The sequence below is a fragment of the Arachis duranensis genome, chromosome 10, assembly GCF_000817695.3.
Source record: "Arachis duranensis cultivar V14167 chromosome 10, aradu.V14167.gnm2.J7QH, whole genome shotgun sequence".
Classification (NCBI taxonomy): Eukaryota; Viridiplantae; Streptophyta; class Magnoliopsida; order Fabales; family Fabaceae; genus Arachis; species Arachis duranensis.
The window spans coordinates 10,272,460-10,297,132 of NC_029781.3; the positions used below are offsets into that span (position 1 = coordinate 10,272,460).

At 37.3% G+C, this 24,673-nt stretch overlaps 1 protein-coding gene and 1 pseudogene across 1 annotated transcript; one reads left to right on the plus strand and one right to left on the minus strand.

The window, feature by feature from the left end:
• Positions 1 to 14,911: 14,911 nt before the first annotated feature.
• On the minus strand, positions 14,912 to 21,304 carry LOC107469104 (pentatricopeptide repeat-containing protein At3g06920). Its single transcript, XM_016088487.3, has 5 exons — positions 20,947 to 21,304; positions 18,898 to 19,013; positions 15,928 to 18,786; positions 15,567 to 15,684; positions 14,912 to 15,146 (listed from the first exon to the last, which is right to left on the minus strand). The coding sequence occupies exons 2-3, from the start codon at positions 18,920 to 18,922 to the stop codon at positions 16,109 to 16,111; spliced, it is 2,703 nt and encodes a 900-aa protein (XP_015943973.1). The 5' UTR covers positions 18,923 to 19,013; positions 20,947 to 21,304; the 3' UTR covers positions 14,912 to 15,146; positions 15,567 to 15,684; positions 15,928 to 16,108.
• A 1,718-nt stretch (positions 21,305 to 23,022) lies between these two features.
• LOC107469085 (mediator of RNA polymerase II transcription subunit 4-like) lies at positions 23,023 to 24,125 on the plus strand (annotated as a pseudogene).
• The last annotated feature ends 548 nt before the right edge of the window (positions 24,126 to 24,673 follow it).

Consider the following 24,673-nt stretch of genomic DNA (forward strand, 5'->3'; position numbering starts at 1 on the left):
TAACGAACTGATTTATAAAAATGAAACGTCCAACCTAACGTTTCACTTTATTATTGCTCTTTAATACATGCAATAAAGCAGAATCATAACGGACTAATACATCTTCGCCTACAAAAGGTATGATCTCCTATCCTAAAGACACATTGAATTCTCAATACTGACTTAAGCTTCGGAGTGCCTTTGCAGGTACACTTCCTCCCCGGTTTCTTGCTCAAAGCTCTACGCGATTGGACACCCTCTTGGAGAAAAGCTTGGATTACCACAAAGCGTAAAGGTCGACACCGAAAGTAACAACTCGGCGTCGACTCCCCGAGACGGAGCTCTCCCTCCAGGTATCCATACAAGAACAATTGGCGTCCACCGTGGGGTCGAGAATATAATCCCTTCCATATATCATCGGCCTCAAGGTCTTCACTTGAAGTCATGGTTGAACAACTTCCACCCACATCATCTGAACTACTTCAAATGGTGACCGAGTTGCGGCAAGCCATGGCCGAGGAGAACCAAAGAATGGCAAATCAAATTGCCAACTTGAATAACATCCGAATCGAAAACAACGATGACCGACAAGAAAAAACCGAGCATCAGTCAGGGCCGACACACGTCTCTGACACTGCTCGGCACGAAGAGGAGCAACCCGAGCATAATGAAAAAGCTCGGCCAGAGAATGATGACGACAATCAGGAGAGTTCCCCTGGACATTCACGGCAGAGGTGATGAACTTCGTGCTACCCCGAAGGTTCACCCTGCCGACTACCCTAACTCCCTACGATGGGTTAGGTGATCCGAAGAAATACATCAAGAAATTCACCTCCATAATGATAGTAAACGGTGCATCTGATAAAGTTTTATGTCGTTGCTTTCCATCTTACTTAGACGGTCCTGCACTTGATTGATTTTGTTCTTTGCCTGCAGGTTCTATTTCTCGGTTTCGAGACATATCAAAGCCCTTTGAGGAGCACTTTGCTGGATCGACCATCTACCTGCATGACTCCGATTACCTGAACACAATCAAGCAAGGCCAACACGAAAACCTCAAGGACTACATGACGCACTTCACAAAGATAGCCATAAGTATACCCGACCTCCACCCCGAGGTGGAACTGCATGCCATAAAGAGTGGATTGCGACCAGGAAAATTCCAGGAAACTATTGCTGTGGCCAAACCTAAAACTATGGCCGAATTCCGCGAAAAGGCAAAAGGTCAAATCGACATCGAGGAACTCCGACAAGCTCAAAAAACAGAAAGACCTCATTACAGAGATGACGACAGAACTTGAGACAAAAAGAAGAACTTCAAACCGACTTCGCGGTATGAGTCCTACACTCAGTTCAACACCAAGCGCGACGATATCATCAAGGAAATCTTGAATTCGAAGCTGATCAAACCGCCAAGAAAAGCCGGCAGTTACCCAGATTCAAGAGGCGCGTACAGATCAAAATACTGCTTCTTCCACCAAAAGCACGGACATACTACAAACGAGTGTATCATCGCCAAAGACCTCCTAGAGCGATTAGCTCGGCAAGGCCACCTGGACAAATACATCGCCGGCCACGTGCAGCGACGAACAACCACTCCTGGCGAACAACACCCACCAATACAGCATGGCCGAGATAAAGATCGGCCAGACACCAGCCATCCCAACCAACCAAGGCGTATTATTAACTGTATTTTCGGAGGTTTTTCAGGTGGAGGAACAACAAGTTCGGCAAGAAAGCGATCTTACCGAGCTATGCTCTCCATCAGCGCTGATCAAACTCAACAACAGACAATACCACAATCTCCACAGATAACATTCTAGAAATCTGATTATAACAAAGGTATACCAAACTTAGATGACCCGGTCGTCATCTCCCTACAGCTTGGAGATCTCCTGGTAAAAAAGGTCTTGTTGGATCCTGGGAGCAGTGCCGATGTCCTATTTTTCTCCACATTCCAGAAGATGAAATTGAGCAGCAACATCCTCCAACCTTCTACTGGAGACTTGGTAGGTTTCTCAGGTGAGAGAGTCCCGGTTATGGGCTCCGTGTGGTTACAAACCACACTTGGTGAGTTTCCCTCGTCAAAAACTTCAGATATTCAATACTTTGTAGTTGACTGTTTTAGTCCCTACAATTTAATACTTGGCCGACCTTTCTTAAATAAGTTTGGCGCTATAGTATCTACAATTCATCTTTGCGTTAAGTTTCCTTTGCAGGATAACACAATTGCAACCATTCATAGTGATGCCCGGGAAGTCAGAGAATGCTACAACAATAGTCTCAAAAGACCTAGCCGAAACGCAAAAGCCCATGTTCACAACATCGGCAACATGAACGACCAACAAATGCTGGCCGACCTTGACCCCAGAGCGGGAACACTGGAAAGGCCAACCCCAACAGAAGACCTGCATAAAATCTATTTCACAGAAAGCACGGACAAATTCACATACGTCGGTTCAACATTATCCTCAGGAGAAAAATTCTCATTCCGAGCATTTTTACAACAAAATGCCGACCTGTTTGCTTGGACCCCAGCTGATATGCCAGGCATTGATCCATCCATCATATCACACAAATTGGCATTAGACCCATCTGCCCGACCAGTAACACAGAAAATGAGAAATCTTGGCCATGACTGAAAACAAGCCTCCCTGGAAGAAATTAAGAAGCTCATCAACGCGGGCTTCACCGAGAAATTAGATTCACAACATGGCTGGCGAATGTCGTCATGGTTAAAAAACATAACGGTAAATGACGCATGTGTGTTGATTTCACTGATCTCAACAAAGCATGCCCCAAAGATTCCTACTCTTTGCCTTCTATTGATTGCTTAGTTGATAAATGCATCTGGTTTTAAAAACTCAGCTTTATGGATGCATATTCTGGTTATAACCAAATCCAAATGCATCCATCCGACCAAAATAAGACAGCCTTTATTATTGAATATGAAAACTATTGTTATAAACTCATGCCATTTGGCCTTAAGAATGCAGGTGCGACATATCAACGTCTCATGGACAAAGTCTTCGCCAAACAAATCAGCAGAAACATTGAGGTCTACGTTGACGATATGGTTGCCAAGACAAAGATCGGCAACAATCACCTTCACGACCTCGCGGAAATCTTCGGACAACTAAGAAAATACAACATGCGGCTAAACCCCGAGAAGTGCGCATTTGGGGTCCACAGTGGCAAATTTCTCGGCTTCCTGCTCACTAGCCGAGGCATTGAGGCAAATCCAGAAAAATGCCGAGCTATTCTAGACATGGCAAGTCCACACACCATCAAGGAAGTCCAACGGTTAACAGGGAGACTTGCTGCACTCTCTAGATTCTTACCTTGCTTAGCTTCTAAAACTTTATGTTTTTTCCAAACTTTAAAAAAGAAAAAATCTTTCCAATGGACTGATGACTGTGAACAAGCATTCACAACCATCGAAGAAACTCTTTCAAAACCACCAATTTTACAAACCCCCTTACATGGGGAACCATTATACTTATATCTATCTATCACTAATTAGGCTGTAAGCTCCGCTCTTGTTGCAGAAAGGGAAAAGCAGCAGTTTCCTATCTATTTTACCAGCAAAACATTACAAAATGCCGAGCTTCGATATCCAACCATTGAGAAGCTGGCCCTAGCCCTTGTCTTCTCGGCCAGAAGACTCCGACCATATTTTCAGAGCCATGAAATCCATGTTCGAATAGATCATCCTTTACGCCAAGTCCTTCAAAAGCCTGAGCTGGCTGGCCGACTAGTAAAATGGTCGGTAGAGTTATTAGAATTTAATATCAGGTACGAAGGCCGAGCATCCATCAAATCTCAGTTTTTGGCCGACTTTATTGCCAAATTCTCAGTACCGAGTACAACTGAAGACTACATCGAATGGTCTTTATACGTCGATGGGTCCTCCAACCCACAAGGGTGTGGAGTAGGTATCATACTTGACGATAGCCACGGTAACGTCATCGAACATTCTCTCAACTTTTCATTTAAAGCAAGCAACAATCAAAGTGAGTATGAAGCACTAATTGCTGGCCTTAAACTCGCTGCTGACCTAAACATCACCGAACTTAAGGTATATTGCGACTCCTTGCTTATCGTCCAACAGGTAAACAACTTATACCAAGTAAAGGACCCTTTGCTTTCTAAATACCTGGATGTCGTACAAAATTTACTTTCAGAATTTTCTAAATATGAAATACAGCACATACCAAGGGAGAGTAATGACCGAGTTGACATTCTGTCTAAACTCGCCAGCACTCAACCAAATGGGTCATCACTTTATCAGTCAACACTACTCAAGCCAAGCATTGAGCTAACATAAGTCTTAAGTGTAACACAGGTATCAAATTGGAGATCTCCATACATACAGTATCTCTAGACAGAGATCTTGCCAGGCAACGTCGAAAATGCTCGACACTTCCGCCACAAGCCTCCTTTTTTACAATTATAATAATTGCCTATATAGACGGGGATTCTCCCGTCCGTTACTTGAATGTCTTTCCAGAACAGAAGCCGAGCTTGCACTCGCTGAGGCACATAAAGGGATCTGTGGTACACACTTCGGAGCCCGAAGTCTGTCTTCAAAAATCCTCAGAGCTGGATTATATTGACAGGATTGTCAAGCAAAAGTTAAAAGCTGTAACAATTGCCAAAAACACAGTCCGATTACACATCTCCCGGCCGAACTCCTACACTGTTCCGATGTTAGTTGGCCGTTCAACCAATGGGGCATAGATATCCTCGGTCCTTTCCCCACAACAGCAGGTCAGGTAAAATTCCTTGTGGTAGCAATTGATTATTTTTCCAAATGGATAGAGGCACAACATCTACCTAAGATTACATAACAACAAATGCTTTCCTTTGTTTGGAAATATATTATTTGTCAATTCGCCATTTCTCGGCACATTATCACAGATAATGGTCACCAGTTTGCCGATCAAAAATTCACATCTTTCTTGCAGAACTTGAAAATCAAACAACACTTCTCATCAGTAGAGCACCCACAAACAAATGTGTTAGCTGAAGCCGTAAATAAAGTAATACTACATGCTCTAAGAAAGAATCTGGATGATGCAAAAGGCCTCTGGGCCGAACTTATTCCAGAGATCATATGGGGATACAATACAATAATTCACTCAACCACAAAGGAGACACCTTTCCGGTTAGCCTACGGTTCAGACGCAATGATACCAGTGGAGATCTCCCAATCCTCACTACGCACTGAATTGGCCGACCAAACTACACAAGACATAGCTCGGCAATCCGAGCTCGATCTCACTGAAGAACTCAGATCGTCCACAACCGTCAAACATTTAGCCATGCAACAGCACATTTCCAGAAGATATAATCAAAGGCTTCATCCAAGATCTTTCCGTGTAAATGACCTTGTGCTTAGAAAAACAGAACAAGCTAGGAAACCATCATCACATGGCAAACTAGCAGCTAATTGGGACGGCCCTTACCGAGTCACCGAAGTAATCGGCAATGGAGCCTACAGACTACAAACCCTAGAGGGTAAAAATCTCCCTAACACTTGGAATGTATCTTCCTTAAAGTTATATTACAGTTAACACCAGGGACAGGCCAGTACTCTTTTTCCTACTACCAAGATTTTTTCCCACGAGGGTTTTGCTTGGAAAGGTTTTAACGAGGCTAGCCTACCTGGGCCTTTAAATTCAAAGGTTTTACATTAATAAAATCCCTTATCCAGTCAATATTATGTGCATTTTATACTCCTCATTTGTCAAAATTTAAACAACCGACCTTAAAACGAAATCCGAACACTCGGATGCAATCAGTCATTCCGACTGCCGACCTTAAAACGGGATCCGATGACGCGGATACAATCAGTCAAACCGACTGCCGACCTTAAAACGGAATCCGATAAATCGAATACAATCAGTCAATCCAACTACCGATCTTAAAACAGAATCTGAGTATTCGGATACAATCACTCATTCAGACTGCCGACCTTTAAACGAGATCCAGTAACTTGGATAATATGATTCAATCCAATAAACGATCTAAGTCGGAAAACCGTTTATCACTCAATACACCAAATAACTGATGTTAATCCGACCACAATCAATAAATCAAATTACCGATTACAATCTGAATCTGATCATTCGGCACATTTCAAATCTCAAACCACAACATACCACTTGAAATAAATCACTCAGATACCAGAACAATACTCAAAAAACAACTTTTCAAAATTTAACACAAATCACTGCCAACCACTCAACAAAGTCCAGATATTATCAAACAAAACCTAGGCCTATCTCAATATGCTCGGCCTACTCAGCCTTTTTATGCTTCTCCATCAAATAACGGCATCTCACCATTAACACATTTTTACCTAATAAAGATACCTGCCTCAAAACTACATTCAAAAACCAATACCCATTCAAGCAATAATATTATCTCATAAACATAACATGCATAAAAAGCATGTAACCTGAAATACCAAGAGTTTGTTCTCCACGAAAACAGCAGCATACATAATATCACAAAATTAAGATTAACTCAGGAGCAAAACAAGTATACAAACAGCAGCAAAACAACACACAAACTAAACATTTTCATCTCCTTGCTCAGCAGCACCATCATCTTCAACCATAACGCCATCCTGCACTATTTTGCCTGGATCCATTGCCGAGAAATCCATCTCGGGAGCCAAAAATCTCGCCTAAAGAACAGTCCTCTCAAATCCTTCAAGGAAGGAATCAAGAATTTCTCCTTGCTTGTTCTTCTCCACCTCCTTCAACTGGGCAGTAACCTCAATCATACAGGTACTCAAAGCAGATAAGTCAGCTTCTTTCTTCTTTAAATCTTCAACATCTTTGGCATAGCTCTCCTTCACCTCTTTCAAATGCTTCTCAACCTCAACTAACTTGACCTCCAGCTCGAAAACCTTAGCAACCTTTATAGCAAACTCTTCCCTCAAACTCGAATCCTCTTTTTTCTCAACCACCTTTCGATGAATTTTTTCACGGCTCCGTCCTAAACTCGCCAGCCGCAGACCAACCACCTGAGGATCAGACATTAACACATTAATTTTCCACAAAACAAAAACACAAATTCAAAACTTTTTACCTCAAAAACAGAATCACTTGCATATATTGATCAATCGCCACATCCCCCACCTCTTCCGCCAAACTAACATCGAACGGGGTCTGGCATACATCATCAGCAGTGATCATGAATGGATAGTCTTTCCCCCAGAGCGACTACCCCTCACTCCGCTCAACAAAACCATCCAACTTCTTCTGGTTATCACAAAACCTATGAACCTCCTCCATCGGAACATCATCTTTCTCATCATCAGAAACGTCGGACAAATCCACCACGTCACCCTTTCTTTTCTTAGCAATAACTTTTCTCCTCCCCGGCCTTGGCTGATCAACCTCGCCTACACCGATCTTATCTGCCTTCGATGAAGATACTTCCTTATCCAAACCTTTGCTCTTCACCCGAGACCTCAAACTCGCTGCAGATACACCCGTGTACTTACCACCTGAAAAGCAAGAAAAACAAAAAACTGTTCAAAAAACCTCAGATATGATACAACATCCACAATTCAAAATCTTACCCAAATAATCTATAACAGCAGCCTTATTTTTCTCCCACTGCAGTAGAGCATAAACAGAAATCAACTCCTTTCGATCAACAACCTCGGTCAAAAACTCAATTATGCACTCATCTTTTGGACTTATAGTTTCAGGACCTAAAATGTTTTGAGGCTCTGAACACCACCAAGAGAGGAAATTTTTTCCCCAAATGCTCGTCCACATAGAACGGAAAGTCATCCTCGCAGCTACTCACCTTAAGGTACATTTCCTTAAAGTTCCTAAAAGACGATTTGTATAACTTGAACACACCAAACCCTGGAGAGCTGTTCAGGTTTACCCAACCACCCTTCCAAACACCCTTTGCCTAAAACAATGAGAAAAACAGCTCCATTGATGGATTTTCTTCCAAAAAATCCATAAGAATCTCAAACGCCCAAAGGAAAGCCCAACCATTGGGGTGAAGTTGTGAGGACGCACAGTTCAACTGCTTCAGAACTTTACACTCAAAATCACTGAATGGAATTCTCACCCTTAGTTCCTCCAAAACACAGCTATACATAAAAAAATGCTCAAAACCCTCCCCTCTATGAAAAACCCTATCATCAACCGCACATGGGAGCAGCTCCAATCGAAACCCCAGAATTAGCCCTAACAACCTTAGACTTATCTATCTCATTCACAGCACCAACATCCAAAAACAGAGAAACACGATCCCTTACATCATCATTCACCCAGTCGTAAGACCAGTCTACCTCCCCTTTCGTTTCTTTCTCATAACCCATTGAAAAAATAAAAGCAAAGAAGGAGAAGAGGAGAACACGATTAAGTAGAAAAAGCAAAAAGAACTAAGAGACACTCACCTCTTTTACTCATGTTTTGGTTGAAAATGCTTCAGAAAAAATAAAACAGCAAGCATGCAAACCTTCAGAATTCTTAAACTTTAATTCACACACTTTAACCCAAAATCTCGCTTCCACTTCCCATCAAATCAGTCACGTCAACCCCAATAAACCCACCTTGGAAATACACAAACTCATTAATACCTTCATTTAATTATTTCTCTATCCTAATCATGAATGCCTATAGTCTTAGTAACTGTTCAATAAAGCACCTTGACCTGGGGGCTACAAGGCAGAACCACACGCCGAACTATTCAGCAGCCGACTCATACATTATTTAAAGCTCAACCTGCTTCATTAAACATTTCCTCAGGCTAAGCTTGGGGGCTGTGATCCGGCCATTACAAATCCAACATCATAAATCGGCTTTATCATTCATAACTCGGCATTATTCACATTATTACCCAGAAACCTGGCGTTATAGTTCGACATTGCAGTCATTAATCGGTATTCAACGTCATTAATCGGCCACTTACGTTACAACTCAGCCTAACGGGCTAATTTATAAAAATGAAACGTCCAACCTAACGTTTCACTTTATTATTGCTCTTTAATACATGCAATAAAGCAGAATCATAACGGACTAATACATCTTCGCGTACAAAAGGTATGATCTCCTATCCTAAAGACACATTGAATTCTCAATACTGACTTAAGCTTCGGAGTGCCTTTGCAGGTACCCCTCCCCCTCCCCGGTTTCTTGCTCAAAGCTCTACGCAATTGGACACCCTCTTGGAGAAAAGCTCGGATTACCACAAAGCGCAAAGGTCGACACCAAAAGTAACAACTCGACGTCGACTCCCCGAGACGGAGCTTTTCCTCCAGGTATCCATACAAGAACATTTATATTTTATTTTCTTATCTCTTTAATGTTAGAAACACAAACTGATCTATATGCCAAACCAAAACCCCATGCTAATCGATATTATATACGCTATTTCCATAACCAAGTTTTAAACCGACCAATTATATTGGTCATCTAATAATTCCTATAAAATAATTTTGCTCCTGCAAATTAGTCAAACAACTTAGTGACAATCAAAGCTATCTATGTGACCTATTAAAATTACTCCTCATTAATTATTATTAAATATAAAAAAATCTAGGGCCAGCAATTTTATCAAATTCTGGCCAGCATGTAACCAACAAAAAAAAGTAAGTCATTAGATGAAATCATATACCAATCTTACACCATTAAAAGCCTCATTGATGACTATTTGATGGTTATAAATTTCAAAAGTTGCTGGCCCCTAGCATTTCTCATTAATTATAAAGGAGACTTGCTACACATACAAGCATTTTAGCTTACAAGCTATACAAGTTGCAAGTCTAAAAAAAAAAATACGGGCACCACTCCTTTAGAATCGAGCGTCCAACGCACGCGCCTTAATCACCCGTTGCATTTTTCCATAACACGTTCATTATGTCGCACTCTTCCTCTTCTTCCTCAATCAAAACGCAAACTGTCAATATTCAAACGACATTCGAAACAAACTACGATTCTAAAGAAACGATTCCAACTCCTTGCGAAGAGTAGAAGAAATCAAGAAGAAAAGATACAAATCTCCATAAAAATCACAGAAAAAATGAAGAAACGTTATTCAAGATACTGTTTTACTGTTCTTCTAGGTTTTTTTTCTATATTGTCTCTGCCATGTGCCTCATCCTTAACAAGAAAAATATTAAAAGATTTCAAGAAGAAATATACTGTCTTCCCCCTGATATTGTGGTAAGGTGTACTTCAACGAATTTTGAGTGTATTTTTTTAATCCTTTTGGTGTATTTCTGTAATCATTTGGATGTATTTCTGCAACCGTTTGGGTATATTTCTGTAATCGTTTTGGTTTATTTCTAAAGTTCCATTATCTTCAAGACGATTTCAAAGCTTGATTTCAGAAACCATGAAAATTGAAAAAAAAAACGAAGCAAAAATATAGAGAGAGAAACGCACGTAAATGACGAAGAAGAAATCAGTGATAAACACAGGTAAAACAACGAATGAAAAGGTAAAGATAGAACGCACGAAAGAGATCGAACAAATTTGGCAAGAAACTCGAAAAAAGAAACGAAATCTTTTGAAAAATAAAAGTTATATATTTGCGCGTTAATTAATTTAAATTGATTTAAAAGTCTATTAAAAAGACACGTAACATAAACAGTGTGTTTAGAAGTTTGGTTCTATTCAGGCTTATAAAGTTTATAAGCACAAAAATACTTATATATAAAAATTAATCCTTATACTTATTCAATTTTGCAATTTTAAGAACAACACATATAAGTTACTTTATCTTTTATAATATTTATATTTATCTATAGATATTTGTACGAACAAACCACCATTTACTTCTCCACATTTTTTTAATTATTATTTCTATATATCTTCTAATTAAGCAAAATTCATACCGACGACCTATAAGTCGAAACATCAACTTTTTTTCCACAACATATTTTAGAATAGCAAAACAATTACCATGCAAACAATTAAAACATGAAACATACTTCAATTATGTTTATTCAAAATACTTCAAATATTAAAAACTGTTCCCAAAATAATAAACATACTATATTTGACCAAGTTAAACTCAGGTCACAAATCTACCAAAATATTATCATCAAAATTCATCTAATATCATCTATTTAAATAGAAACAAAAAAACATATTCTCTTACATAAAACAAAAGTAACAAACATCAGGGGGGACGGTCACATTTTTACTTCCACCCTCTTGATCCTGAGCATCATCAATCAGTTGACCATTAATGACCTCGTGCTCTCTATCAAATCCAATGATAAACATTTCTAATCCATGGTTATCCCTCTCAGTCTCAAACATCTTTTCTATTATCAACTCCAGTATCTTTGTCTACAAATCCACTTTTTCTTCATTCAATTTTTTTCTTTTTTCTCTAATAGTAACATCTTTTCTGACAAGCTTTTCATTTTTTTCATCTTTCGAGTCTATCTGCTCTAAAACGACCCGGAGTTTCTTCTTTTATTCTAGATTCTCCTGCATAAGTTTCTTCATATTTTTATTGTCAAGCATGTCTCAATTTTTGAGATAGATAGCAACCCATCTTTTATAACCTATAAAGTATTGACACTTCGCTGAGTTGTGTGTCTGTGTGTTGGACACGACACTCGTCCAACACGCGTATTTGTTATGTCTAATTATATCTTAATAAAAAAACAAAAAAAATTTCTCTAGACACACTTTGACACACCTAAATATCATTATGTGTCTGCGTATCCCGTCTTATTCTTAACATATATTTTTAAAATAAATTTAGATATAATATATATTATTATTTATTAAAACAAAAAATATTTTAAATATTTGATATAATTAAAATAAAATATTAAAAATAATCAAAAAAATTAATTTATATTTTAATATCAATAAAATATTAAAATATCATTACGATCTATCTAAAAAAACTTTATATTTTATATGTATGCATGTCCCAGTGTCCTATAAAATTTTAAAATTCGCGTGTCGACGTGTCTTGTATCGTATCGTATCCTGTGTATAATATTGAGCTATACTTAATGAATTACTTTTGTAGTCTCGTTACTAACATAATAAATAACTTAATACATTATAACAAAAACTTACCTGTAAATGTTGAGCTATACCAATATCACTCACATCATGAACCAATTTCACGTCAGGATAACATTGTCCATACTCATCAGCTATTAACATAAATAGAAGGTGCTCACTCCATATAGATAAAGGAACATCATTTTTCTTATATCCATGAAATTCTTTTTGATTTTTGATAAAATTTTCTCTCTCTCCCAAACCAATCTTTTTTTTCCGCAATTTTAAAGTTGATCAGATCTACCATTTTATTCTTCTGAGTATCAATCTCCACTCTTTTTCTTTTCAAGCTAAAATTTTTCTTGCGAGCTATAGGCTGATCCTCTATTTTCTCATCTTCCAACTTCTCATTCTCATCATTCAACTATTCAAATTATTCTTCTTTTCAGCCTCTAACTCAGCCACTTTCTTCCTTAATTCATCAACAGCATTGCCATCAACCTCACATTTGTTCTTCAACTCCAACAACTTAAGATTCTCGCACTCTACCTCCTTGTTCTTCTTCCTCAAATTCTTAATGGTTTCCTTGTCCAACCCACTTTCCTTCACTTCCTTAAACAACGTCTCATAAAGCCCTTGTACCTTCTCAGCATCAATCCTAGCTAGACTCTGAATCTGAAACTTCTCTTCAAGTTGACCAACCTTGGTTTTAAGTTTTTCCTCTCTTGCTATCAAAGCCTTTTCAACTCTGTCATAATCCTCTTTTTGCCGCTTAACTCGAAGAATTTGAATGAGCTCAGGAATGCTCATCGTCTCCAAGCTTTTGTTACCGGTTGTTTGATGAGAGAATGGGGAGTGACCCAGGTTCGGTTTTTGGTTGAATTGACATGACAAGGGCAAAAGATTCGAACTTTGAAGAAAAAGGGAAGAGGGATTCGCAAAAATTATTGCCTTTTCTTTGCCTGAAGCTGAAAATATGGGAGAAATGTTAATCTGAATGAGGAACAGAGGAAGATGAAGAGAAGAAGCATTTCTTTTGTAATAGTGAATATACATTTCCGTAATTAAATGCAAGGAGGGCAGAGTTGGAACTACAATGCAAAATGAAGTAGTATAAGAAAATTGAGAAAAATTCTTAAAATAATTAGAGGAGAAGAGATTTTTAAAAAATGAATGAATTGTTGTTAAATAATAGATAATAGAACCTCTCAAAAATTGAATGAGTTTCTTTTGTTTAGAATTTAGAGTGAAGAAAAAAAAAAAGAAAAAATGGGATGGTTAATGATGATACTAAAAAAATTTATATTAAATATCTTGTTTTATTAAAATTTGTAGTTTATCACTATGTTTAACGTATAGTAATTTTTTTCTCTAGATATGTTCAATATTTGTAACTAATTTAGATTAAGCTCCTAAAATAATACATAGTTATAGAAATAGGTTATCACTATAATAAAAGGAAATGAGAGATATGAATATATAGTCTAGTGAAATTTACATTCAAAACTTTTATTCTACTTAACTTGAGAACTTGTGCTAATAAAATTACATTTTATTCTGCTGAGTGATAAGTGATAGGAATCAACTCCAAATCATATTTTCTTCTTACAGATAATCCAAAGGATTCAGCCATGTCAAGTTCTTCAGGTTTGCTATAAACTTGTATTAATCATCTGATGAGTTATTATAATCATCAATGAACCTTTCTGGATAAAACGAGTTCATCAGTTTATCAATCTTCATTATCAAGTATATAAATGAAAATACTAAAAAAGGAGTGATCTTAAGGGAACTCTATTATATGCAAGGTTTCATATTCAAAAGAATACTAATCAATGATTACTTTGACAAAACTGTAAAAGCTTGAAGAAAAAGAATCATATCAGTGTCATGACATCAATTTAATTTTTGCATGGTTTTTGAACTGAAACATACTAACCAAAATGATTGCTTTGACAACACTGTCTGATAAGGGATATTGGAGATCATTTTGCTTTTGAAGCCTTAAAAGAATATCAACAAGATCTTCCCCTCCTCCTCCTCCACCAACTGTAATTTTGTCCCTATGATCTGTCACAATGTTCTCGAGTATCCTATCCAAATGGAGGATACAGATCAACAACAGAGAACCCTAAACTGCCTCCATGACATCCTTCATGAGTGATCATGACATCCTCCAAAAGATGGTGAGCAACATAAACAAGAAGATGAAGAAAGGGAGGATCATCGAAACGAAAACCTGAAGCTCCAACCCCATGCTAGCGATCATGATTATCAGAAGATGCAAAAGATTAGATGAAGAGTGGTTGTGTGGAACTCACACTCTATCTAATAATATGGTATATATCAACTTGGTACGCCAAATAAATAACTACAAATAACCCGAACACGAGATTCGAACCTCTGCCATTTGTTTAAGCAAATTAGTGAGTTAATCACTAAACCAATTCGACTGATTAAAATTTAGTTGGTTGTCGTCAAGTATGGAATAATATTCAAACACGAGTTGGTTTTCCTTTGACTAATTATATAATGTGAGAACATATTACTTCGTTTTCCAACTAAAATGTAAGCGCTACTTGTCAGATTAAGATAGAACTGCATGACTTTGTGTTTTCGTGTCGTGATCATGGTATATTTCCTGTTTTTGCTATTATAAAATTTCTTTATGATGCTTTTCCAATTTTAAGTTTCTAACTTGTTTTAAACCAAAGTTGAATCAAGTCTAGAAATGACATAAGTGTAAAGCATCTTGTGCACTTAAAAAAAATGCTGGTAAATCTGTAAAAGATAATCAATTCCGAATTTGACATGGTGAATTATTGAAATTACAACAAAAGAGATAAAGTAAACACCTAATTGGTTTTAAGAATTTTAGATTAAATACTTTTAAATAAATTTTTATTATTCTCCATCAGATAAATTGGACATCTATCACTTCAAAAAAAATTAAAAAAGTAATATACATATTGAATAAATAAATTCAATTCCAATTACATGCGTTTGCATTGTGTTGCAACAATAAAGTTAAGAATGTACATAACATTGTGCCAAAAACATTGATCCTCCTCCATTTACGCTCATCATTGGAGGCCAGTGATGGAACCTAGGTGACATTGTTGAAAATTGGTCCATTGTTCATCCTTCCAACTAAGTAATGGAGTTCAACATTTGATTATAAGTGTACATATAAAATTAAGTTTGGATTCCATGTATTAAATCGTGAAGGATATATATTATCTATCTATAGAATAAGGAAAATGTTCTGCTCAAATTTCAGTATTGAGTTGAGCATTTTCTGCAAAGCGCTGCTTAAAATCATATAATAAGGAAATGATAGTACAAAGACAGAAAGCTATTAACACTTGTAACCAAAGCACTTCAAATATTTGATATTTCCTTTGCTTATTAACAACAGGATGCCAATAAATCATTAAATTACAATACCATGTAAATGTTATAACTCTTATACTTTCAATTATTTTTCAAAGAAATTAGGAGTGTACAAAAATGAATGATGTTATAACTCTTGCCAAATAAGAAACAAAATTGGCATTTACTTAGAATTACCTGAGTATAGAAAGAACTCGAAGAATGAAGACACTGCATTGACAGTAAATCTTGTGTACATATTCTTCAAGAATGGAAAAAGTACAACGAAGGTGTAACTTGATTGGGTACTTGTTCCCTGCAATAAGTTTACAAACACATTATCACATTAACAATACCTTTTGAATCAATCACTTCAAAATAAAACATTATTATGGATAAAGCAACAACAACAAAAATATATTGCACACAGGACAAAACATAATAGAAAAAAAAATCCAGTGTATTCCTTCTCAGAAAATAACCATCAGGCATAACAATAAATTATAGCACAATACTTCAAAAAATAGTATGCATAACTACTTTAATTTGTAAGGATTACCTTAGGGCTAAGACCATTAAGCCATTAACATTATCCAGAGAAGTGGTGACATTAGAAGTCTTTAAATATCTCACAAATTGCCTGAGCAGTCAATGTGAAGGGCGATAAAGTGCAAACAATCTTTATATGGAAAACGGCTTTCAATACCAATACCAGTACAACACACATATATAACTTAATCTCAAGAGAATCTTGTGGCATGTTGGGACTTTGCCATTTCCCTTAAGACAGCTCCAACGATTGCGGCTTGCTCAAGGCAGTCAGCCTTATGCAGTGCATCTAAAAGGATAACGCATGTTTTGCTATAAATACGACAACCTTTCGTGCGAGTTTCCTCGAAAAGTGTATATGCATCCATTGCTTTATTGACACTGCTTAATCCTTCAATCATAGAATTATAACAAGCTGAATCAGGCCTACCCCCGCTTGCCTTAAATCTCTCAAAGAGACCTTTTGCTTCTTGAACATTTCCAACCCTTGCAAGTCCCGTAATCATGGTTGTGTATGTGATAGTATTAGGTTTTAGCCCTTTCTTCTGCATCTCTTGCCAGAACACAAAAGCCTTGTTAAATTTTCTAACCTTGCAAAGACCATTTATCATAATGCTATAAGTTATTTCATTTGGAGGACATTTCAAACTTTTCATATTCTGGAAGCAGACAAGAGCTTCATCGATTTCCTCAGCTTTCACCAATGCATCAAGTAAGCAATTCCATGTGAATGTGTTTGCAGTTAGACCCTTCTGCATCAACTCCTCCAAAATTAAATATGCCTCATCAATCCTTCCCACCTTCCCAAACCCATCAATGAGACTACTATAGATCACTACATTCAAGTCAACACCTTTGGATTTTACTTCTTCAAATAACATATATGCTTCATCGAGCCTGTCGATTTTAGAAAGTCCATCAATGACAGATCCATAAGTGACAACAGTAGGTTGCAGGCCCTTTGTCTTCATTTCGTCCAGAAGTTGGTAAGCCTTATTGACCTTACCAGACTTGCAAAACCCATCAATAACAGCATTGTAAGCACGGGTGTCCAAATGTAGTCCTTGCTCCTTCATCTCATAAAACAACTTGTATGTTTCTTTTGCAAAGCCTGCTTTCACAAGACCATGAATTAAAATTGAGTAGCTCCGAACATCAGGAATTAACCCTTGAGCCTTTATTTCTTCAAACAAATCCCTTCCTCTATCAATTTCACCTGCTTTAAAAACACAATCCATGTAAATATTAAGGAGCGTTAGATCAGGAGAACAACCCCTATGCATCATCTCCTTGTAAATTTTGTGACCATCCTCCTTCCTACCACACTTGAAGAAATTCCTAATAAGAGATGTATACACTACTGCATTTGGACTTTGATCGGAATCTAACATCTTCTCATAAAGCATGTAGGCATCATCTACCCTGCCATGTCTACCCAAACCCTCAATAAGAGAACAAAATGTAACTGCATCAGGGGTGCAAAGTTTATGATCCAATCCTAAAAATATGGAGCAAGCATCATCAAGTCTTTGAGCTTTACATAGTCTATCAATCATTATATTTACAGTCATGATATTAGGGAACAAACCAGCCTCTTTCATGGCTTCCTGAACCTTCAGTGCGGGTTCGAGCTGTCCTGCCTTACAAAGCATGTCAATCAAGATATTGTAGGTTGCAAGATTTGGTGCCGCATCTTTTTTCATTTCTTCATAGATCCTCAATGCTTCAGCTACTTTACCCTTTTTACCCAGGCAAGTCAGAAGGCAATTATAAGCAACTACACTAGGTATGCATCCCTTTCTTTTTTGTCTCTCGAGTAAATCATATGCTTCATCAAATTTTCCAACTGAACCATAACCCATAATCATGGTATTATAAGCATAAACACACGGGACACTTCTGTTTTGATCCAATTCTTCAAACAACTCAACAGCTTCATCCAGCCTCTCAGCCTTGCAAAGAACACCTATCATGCTAGTATAGGTCACATCATCAGGAACCAACCCTTGTGCTTTCAATTCATGAAAGAATTTCCAGGCCATATCCACTGTGCCGACTTTGCCAAAACTATCTATGCAAACATTGTAGAGAACAAGGTCAGCATGAAACGAATTACTCTTCATTTCGTCCAGCAAGGAAAGGGCAGCATCAACACGACCCTCCCTTGCAAACGCACGAACAAGCGTAGTAAACAAGTGTATATTTACTTCATAGCCTAGTTCCTGCATTTGATGAAAGAGAGTAAGCATGGAATCACATTCATGAACTGAAGAGAGCGCACCAATCAATGTAGTATAAGCTGAAAAAGCAGGGCGAAACATGTACTTCCTCATACTCTCAATAATCCCAAAAGCTTCCCTCAACTTATTTGACTTGACAAAACTACCAACCAATTCAATACAAGTATTGTTATCTGGTCCAAACCCTGCCACACACATTTCTTCAAGAACCTGCTCCAAGTACACCAAGTTTCTAGTCCTAGCCATAACCACTAGAAGTGCATTGTAGGCCTCACGACCATGAGCTTCTTCAGTTTTCCGCTCCACCCATCGAAAAAAATGCAACGCCTTATTCACATCCTTCAACCTCCTTATCACTCCAACAACAAGTTCTGGTTGAAGCATTTCATCATACATCTTGAGGGCATCCTCAACGGCAGGTCCCCACATGCTAGTTTCCAATACCCCACACACATCAAACACTGCCTTATGGATACCTTCCACTTTTGTTGCATTCTCTTCCACAAAGGGAACAGCTTTACCGTTCATCTCAGGAGAAGGAGGAAATCCATTTGACCACTGTGAAGAGAACCTCTTAGATAAGGGCTCAATCTTTTTTCGGCATCTCAGAAAAAATCGAAGTTTTAGAACTGCAACCCCACAAAAAAGGGAAAGAAAACATCAAACTAGAAGACTTCAATTTAACTATGAAACTGTAAAAAGCATATTTATGATGATAAGGACAATGAAAAAAAAAGGACCTTGGCTTCTTGAGAGAATTTTCATTCGTGCAGCCTTCGTTAGTGAATGGTTCAAGTAATGAAGAACTCGACGATCACCGAGAAGATGAAAAGAAAGAGTAAAGAGAAGTGCAACTCTGCAAAGAGAAGCTCAGAATAAGAAAAAACAAATTTAGCTAGAAATTTCAAATGGCTTCCCAACTGAAAGCATTTTTGTTTTTTCCTTCTAGGAGTACACTTTATGGTTAATTAATTTAATGTGTTTCTAATAATTGTGAGTAGCCTTTTGAAATATTCATATATTAACATTTAAAATAAGTTGTTAATATAGAATTATTGGTAACCGTGGAAACTGATAATTAATTAATAAATCATAAAATGATATTATTTTAAATTCAACTTTTTTTAGCTGGATTAAGTTTAAGTTTTATCATTTTGTTATTTTACTATTGTAATTATCTTTAGTTAGAACTGTAATTGATATATCCATCGTTGTCAGAATCAATCTGGTAATTGAACCGTTCAGACTATTGGATCATTAAGTCTCTGGTTCAACCGGTGAGTCATCGATTGAACTTGTTGATCCGGTCTTATTTAAATAAAAATATAAAATAGTCAAAATTTAAAATTAAAATTTGAAATACATGCCTTCACTAACATTTGAACAACAATCAAGTCTCAAATTCTAAAAATAACTAATACGAAAATAGACATAAAATTAATCAGAACTGCTACAATAATATCTTAATTTGACACAATGAGAATAATATTCTATGAACTATGTCCAAGGATTAATTTCAAAGTCTAAGTATTTATTTTCATCTGATGTTCTTGGGATGATGGGGTTTTTCTACGTTAACTTCCTCATGGCTTCATAGCCATCTGAAACATACATCCACAAAAATCACTTACATAAACAGTTTAAAACCTGGATTCAACACAACACAACCTTCCAAACACACACAAGTCAGCACACAAATACGTAACCACAATGCAGGAAATCATGACAATCATCACACATCTCTTTAACCATACTGAAGCAACCTAACCACCATATTACCCACCACTTCCTAAACACAAACAACCTTAACCAAGCCCACCACCATAATCAACAAACATGAAGAACAAATTCAACAATAATCAGCAAATCAGAAAGACAGAAACCTTATAATAAAACATGAAGAACAAAACAATAATCAACTAAACAGTAAAATAAACAGAACAATAATCAACTAAACAAATTAGTAAAAAACCAAGTAATAATTTAGATCAAATCAGTAAACACATCAACTGAACAAATCAGAAAAAAAACTGATTAGTCCATTTATGTTGCACCAACTGCACAACCCCTCCAGTTCCTTTTCCAACCACTTTGATTGTGTCTATATCTGCCAAACTTAGCTGGTAGTCTATCGGCATGATCGGGTTTAGAGGTGGCTGATAATATGACATATTACGGCCATATATTAACAGAGTGGGAGAAATCAGCCAGCATATGTATTGTGCCAAAAATATGAAAAGACAACAAAAGTGCAGGAATCCAATCTTTAAACCATGCCCTCATTATATTAAAAAGCATAATTTTGGGAGTTAGATTTCATTATAACTACATATGTGGAGTTTAACATGAACAAGTTTGAACTGAGACACTCAAAAAGTTTAAATGGAATTGAAATGAAGGTCAAGAACAAGTTTATTTCGTGCTCGTGAATTGAGTGACTTCAGCTGAGCAAAACGCATAATTTTATTTTAATAAGCTTGCAGCTTGAGTCTCCATTTAAAGACAAAGCAATCATGAGGAGAAATTATAACAGAAATTAAATTATGTAACAATATCTGCTTCAGTTCAAAACAGTAGCAAAAGCTAAGAAATATGCTCCATTTGGGTTTGGAAGCATCAACACCCACACCTAATCAGAGTTCTAATAATAAAAAATCAACACCCACACCCTTAATCAGAATTTTAATAACCAAAATCAACACCCACATCCCTAAATTCACAAATTCTGATAATCAAAATCCCTATTCCCTAATCAGAATATTAATTAAACAATAAAATTAATTATTTACCTGAGAAGAAGACCGGAGAAGAGAGCGGAGCAGAGGGAGCGGGACTAGCAGAGCAGAGCAGTGGCGGGGCAGTAATAGAGAAGAAGAAGACGACCGGGCCAAGCAGAGAACCGTCAGTGGTCACCGAGAAGCAGGGCAGCACCGTAGGTCGTCAGTCGAACGACGAGCTTCGCCGGTGACTGGTGTGAGACACGGATGGCTGAGAAGACGAGGAGGGGAGGAGGGTGCGACTGCGTGGTGCGTGCTGGGAGTGCGTCGTGCGTGCTGGGAGTGGGAGAGAAGACGAGGTCAGGGGGTCAGCGTGGGGAGTGGGGACTGCCGGTCTAGGGAGTGGGGACTGGGGGAGTGAAGCTGAATGGCTGAGGGAGGCAGGAACTTGAGTGACTGATTTGGTGCTATTAAATTTTAATAAAAAATAAAAGTATTGGAAAAAATATATATTTTTTATATAATAAATTAATAAAAAAATATTTTATTTTATTTTATCCAAATATAATTAATAAACAAAAGAATTTTTTTTATATAAGATATCCAAACATAAAATTATTTTTATTTTTGTAAAAGATCTTTTTCAAAAATAGTGCCCAAACAAATTCTGAGGTCTGCATTGTATAATTCGTGTAGCTATAACCGCAATTTTAAAAGAGATGTCACTCAAAAAATGCAATATAATTATTTATTGGGTAATTCTGGAACATTTAAGTGCTTCACAAAAAGCCAATGTTAAATATGAAACAAAAGTATGCAAAGCAATTTATCTTTGTACCCGAAATTCAAATTCAAGAACTTATTACATATACTAAAATAGAAGTTTCTGAATTCCGACTTCAATTTGAAAATTAGTTTTCGATGAAGCAAACTTTATGCATATACTTTTTTTATTATAAACAATTTTGAAAAAAGAATGAGAAAATTTAAGAAATAGTTATAGTCGAATTCTAGAGTAGAATCGTTACTGTAGAGTTGAGTATGTTAATATAAGTAGTAAAGTTTGTAAATATCTATATGTAATATAAAAAAGTAGTTGTACTCTTTATAATGTATTAAACTAAACTTACGACTAAGTAGATGTTTTTTTTTATGATATCGTAGATCTGACCTCTATTTAAGGATTTGTTGCTGGCCAATGAGTTACTGCATACACAAGACAGGTTTTGAATTTCCAATACTTACTTAAGCAAACGAGTAAACTAACCACTCAACAAACCCAAGTTGTTTATGAACAAATACATGTTATTAATATGCTTTTCTATATTTATATGCTACATATTTTGATTGCCTAACTTATATCTATTCCTTTATATCTAGTTAATACACGATTTCAATAAGCGATACAGGCTCATATCTGTATGCTTATTATATCTAGCCTAGAGTCCCTAAGTTAAGCCAAATAGTAGCACCTGACTACTAATATTGATCATGACATGCTAGGAGTTGGATCGTTATATTTTTTACCGCCACCATATAATCTCGTTCTGAAATCTAGATTTGCCATTGCCACCCCGGCATTCTGGATCTGTCTCTGTTGTGCCAACATTCTGGATCTGCTAGTTGTCACCGTCGTCGCTTTCCGATTTGCTCCATTTTTTAAAGAAGCGACGAGTGAGGAGGAGGGAGATTTACATAGCGTATGGAAGGGAGACAAAAACTGAAAGAAGAAACTGGAGACAAAAAATGAAAGACAGAGACTAAATTAAGTTTTTGTATTGTGTTTCGTGTAAAGTGTATAAAATTGAGTTATATCTTAGTATCTTGTTTGGATTAACATAAAAGATATCATTTAAAAAAATATCATTTAAAAAAAGATTTTTTTCGAGAATGGCACCTAAACAAACCTTGAGGGTTGCGTTATTGCGTGTACACCCTTGTCCTAGCCCTAATTGTGTAATGTATATAATGATCGGGTTAGGTTCGGGTGACACGAGTTATGGCCCAGTCCCGGTTTCACTCTCTTTCCAGATTTCATTTTTTTCTCCCTAGGTCAACTCCGGGTCATTTCGAGTTCGAGTCTTCATCGTCTAAAATGCTTCGAGCCTGGGCCAAATCAGCCATGTGAACCCCTAATTTTTGTACAAAATGCTTCAGCACCAAATTGTGCAATCCCCTGCTAGGCTAGGCCTCACAAACCCGAATTCCCCATCCATTCCGAATCATACTCCTCCAAAGCTCCCTCCCTCACATGGTCATTATCACCAGCCCCACCTAGACTGCCATGTAGCTGGCCCTTCTGTAGCTCTGCTCTCTCTTCTCCCACCTCTCCCTCGAGCACAAGCACTTCTTCAACAAATGGCTTTCTTAGCTTCTAAGCTCTTTGAAGTTTCACCCAACAGGTCACTTTATCCATCCCCACCTTCCTTTCTACCCAAGGCCAAGCTCGTTCATCTACCCCCACATGATTCTTCTTCCACAACCAAAGAATTTATTTCACAATTCACTATTCTTCAAACTCAGAGCTTTAAAGCTGTCGCTGAACTCCAAGAGATTCTTAATCTACAAGATGCTAAGCAGAAGATTGATTAGGAAATTCGCTCAAAAGATTCAGCACTTCTTACATTTGCTAACAAACTCAAAGATGCTGAGCGGTGTCTCGACATTCTTGTTAATGATTACTTTGATTATTGATGCAGCACCAAGAGGTTGAAATCAGGAGATGACAGTAAAGATGATTCTTTGACATCCTCAACTGTCTCATCCCAGCTGAAGCTATTAGATATATTATCATATGCTCACCGGATGAGTTATACAACCTTTGCGTCGCCATAATTTGGAGCTGGGCAAGCTCCTTTGCGTGGTCCACTGCCACCTGTGCCACAAGAGGAGCAAATGAGGGCTTCATAGTTATATAAATTTGCTAACCTTGATGTTGGATTACCTAAAGTTGTTGAAACAAAAGAGAAAACAATTGAGGCCATTATTGAGCCTCCACCTCCATAGCAAGTGGATGCCAATTTGTCTGCAATTCAAGTGTTGCTTCCACCAAATTTTATATTTCCACCTGGCTGGAAGCCTGGAATGCCTATGCAATTGCCTATTGATCTTCCACTTCCCCAACTTGGGTGAAAACCTGGGGATCCTGTGCCATTCCACCCATGGACTCACTTCTTGCACCAAGGTTTGAGCAGCAACAAGTACCCCATCACATTTCTCAGCCTAAGCAACCTGAAGTCATTCAAGTATAGCGATTACAACAGTGATGAAGCCAGCTCTGATGATGAAGATTGAGACAACGATGAAACTCATTAGCTCAAAGTGACAATTGTACAGGTAAAAATCTGTTATTTTTTGTAGGGTTAGTGCCTTATATTTGTCCTTGAATTATAGTCTTTACTAAAATAAGCCCCAAAACTTGCACCCTAGTATATTTTAGTCTTGTGCTCTTTAAAATGTGTCTTATAATATTGATATAATATAGAATAACAGTTTAGCCAACTAGGCTTCAAAGTTTGGCCATACTTTCCTCCATCACCTTTCCCGGCTTCCATTTCTAGCCTTCCTCTGCACATCAAGAGTAAGACCATCCCCAACTAGTTTGCATGTTCGCCATGGTTTAACTGATTGTCACGGTTGCAAAACAAGCGTTAATTTAACCAGCACCTATTTTAAAGAGGTGGCCATTGCTACAGCAACCCCATCTTCTGTTTAAACATTTCTAGCATTTGAAAGTGCTATTCCCATTTCGTTCCTTTTAGGTCTTTGTAGTCACTTTCTTCGTTTCTTCCTCTTTCCC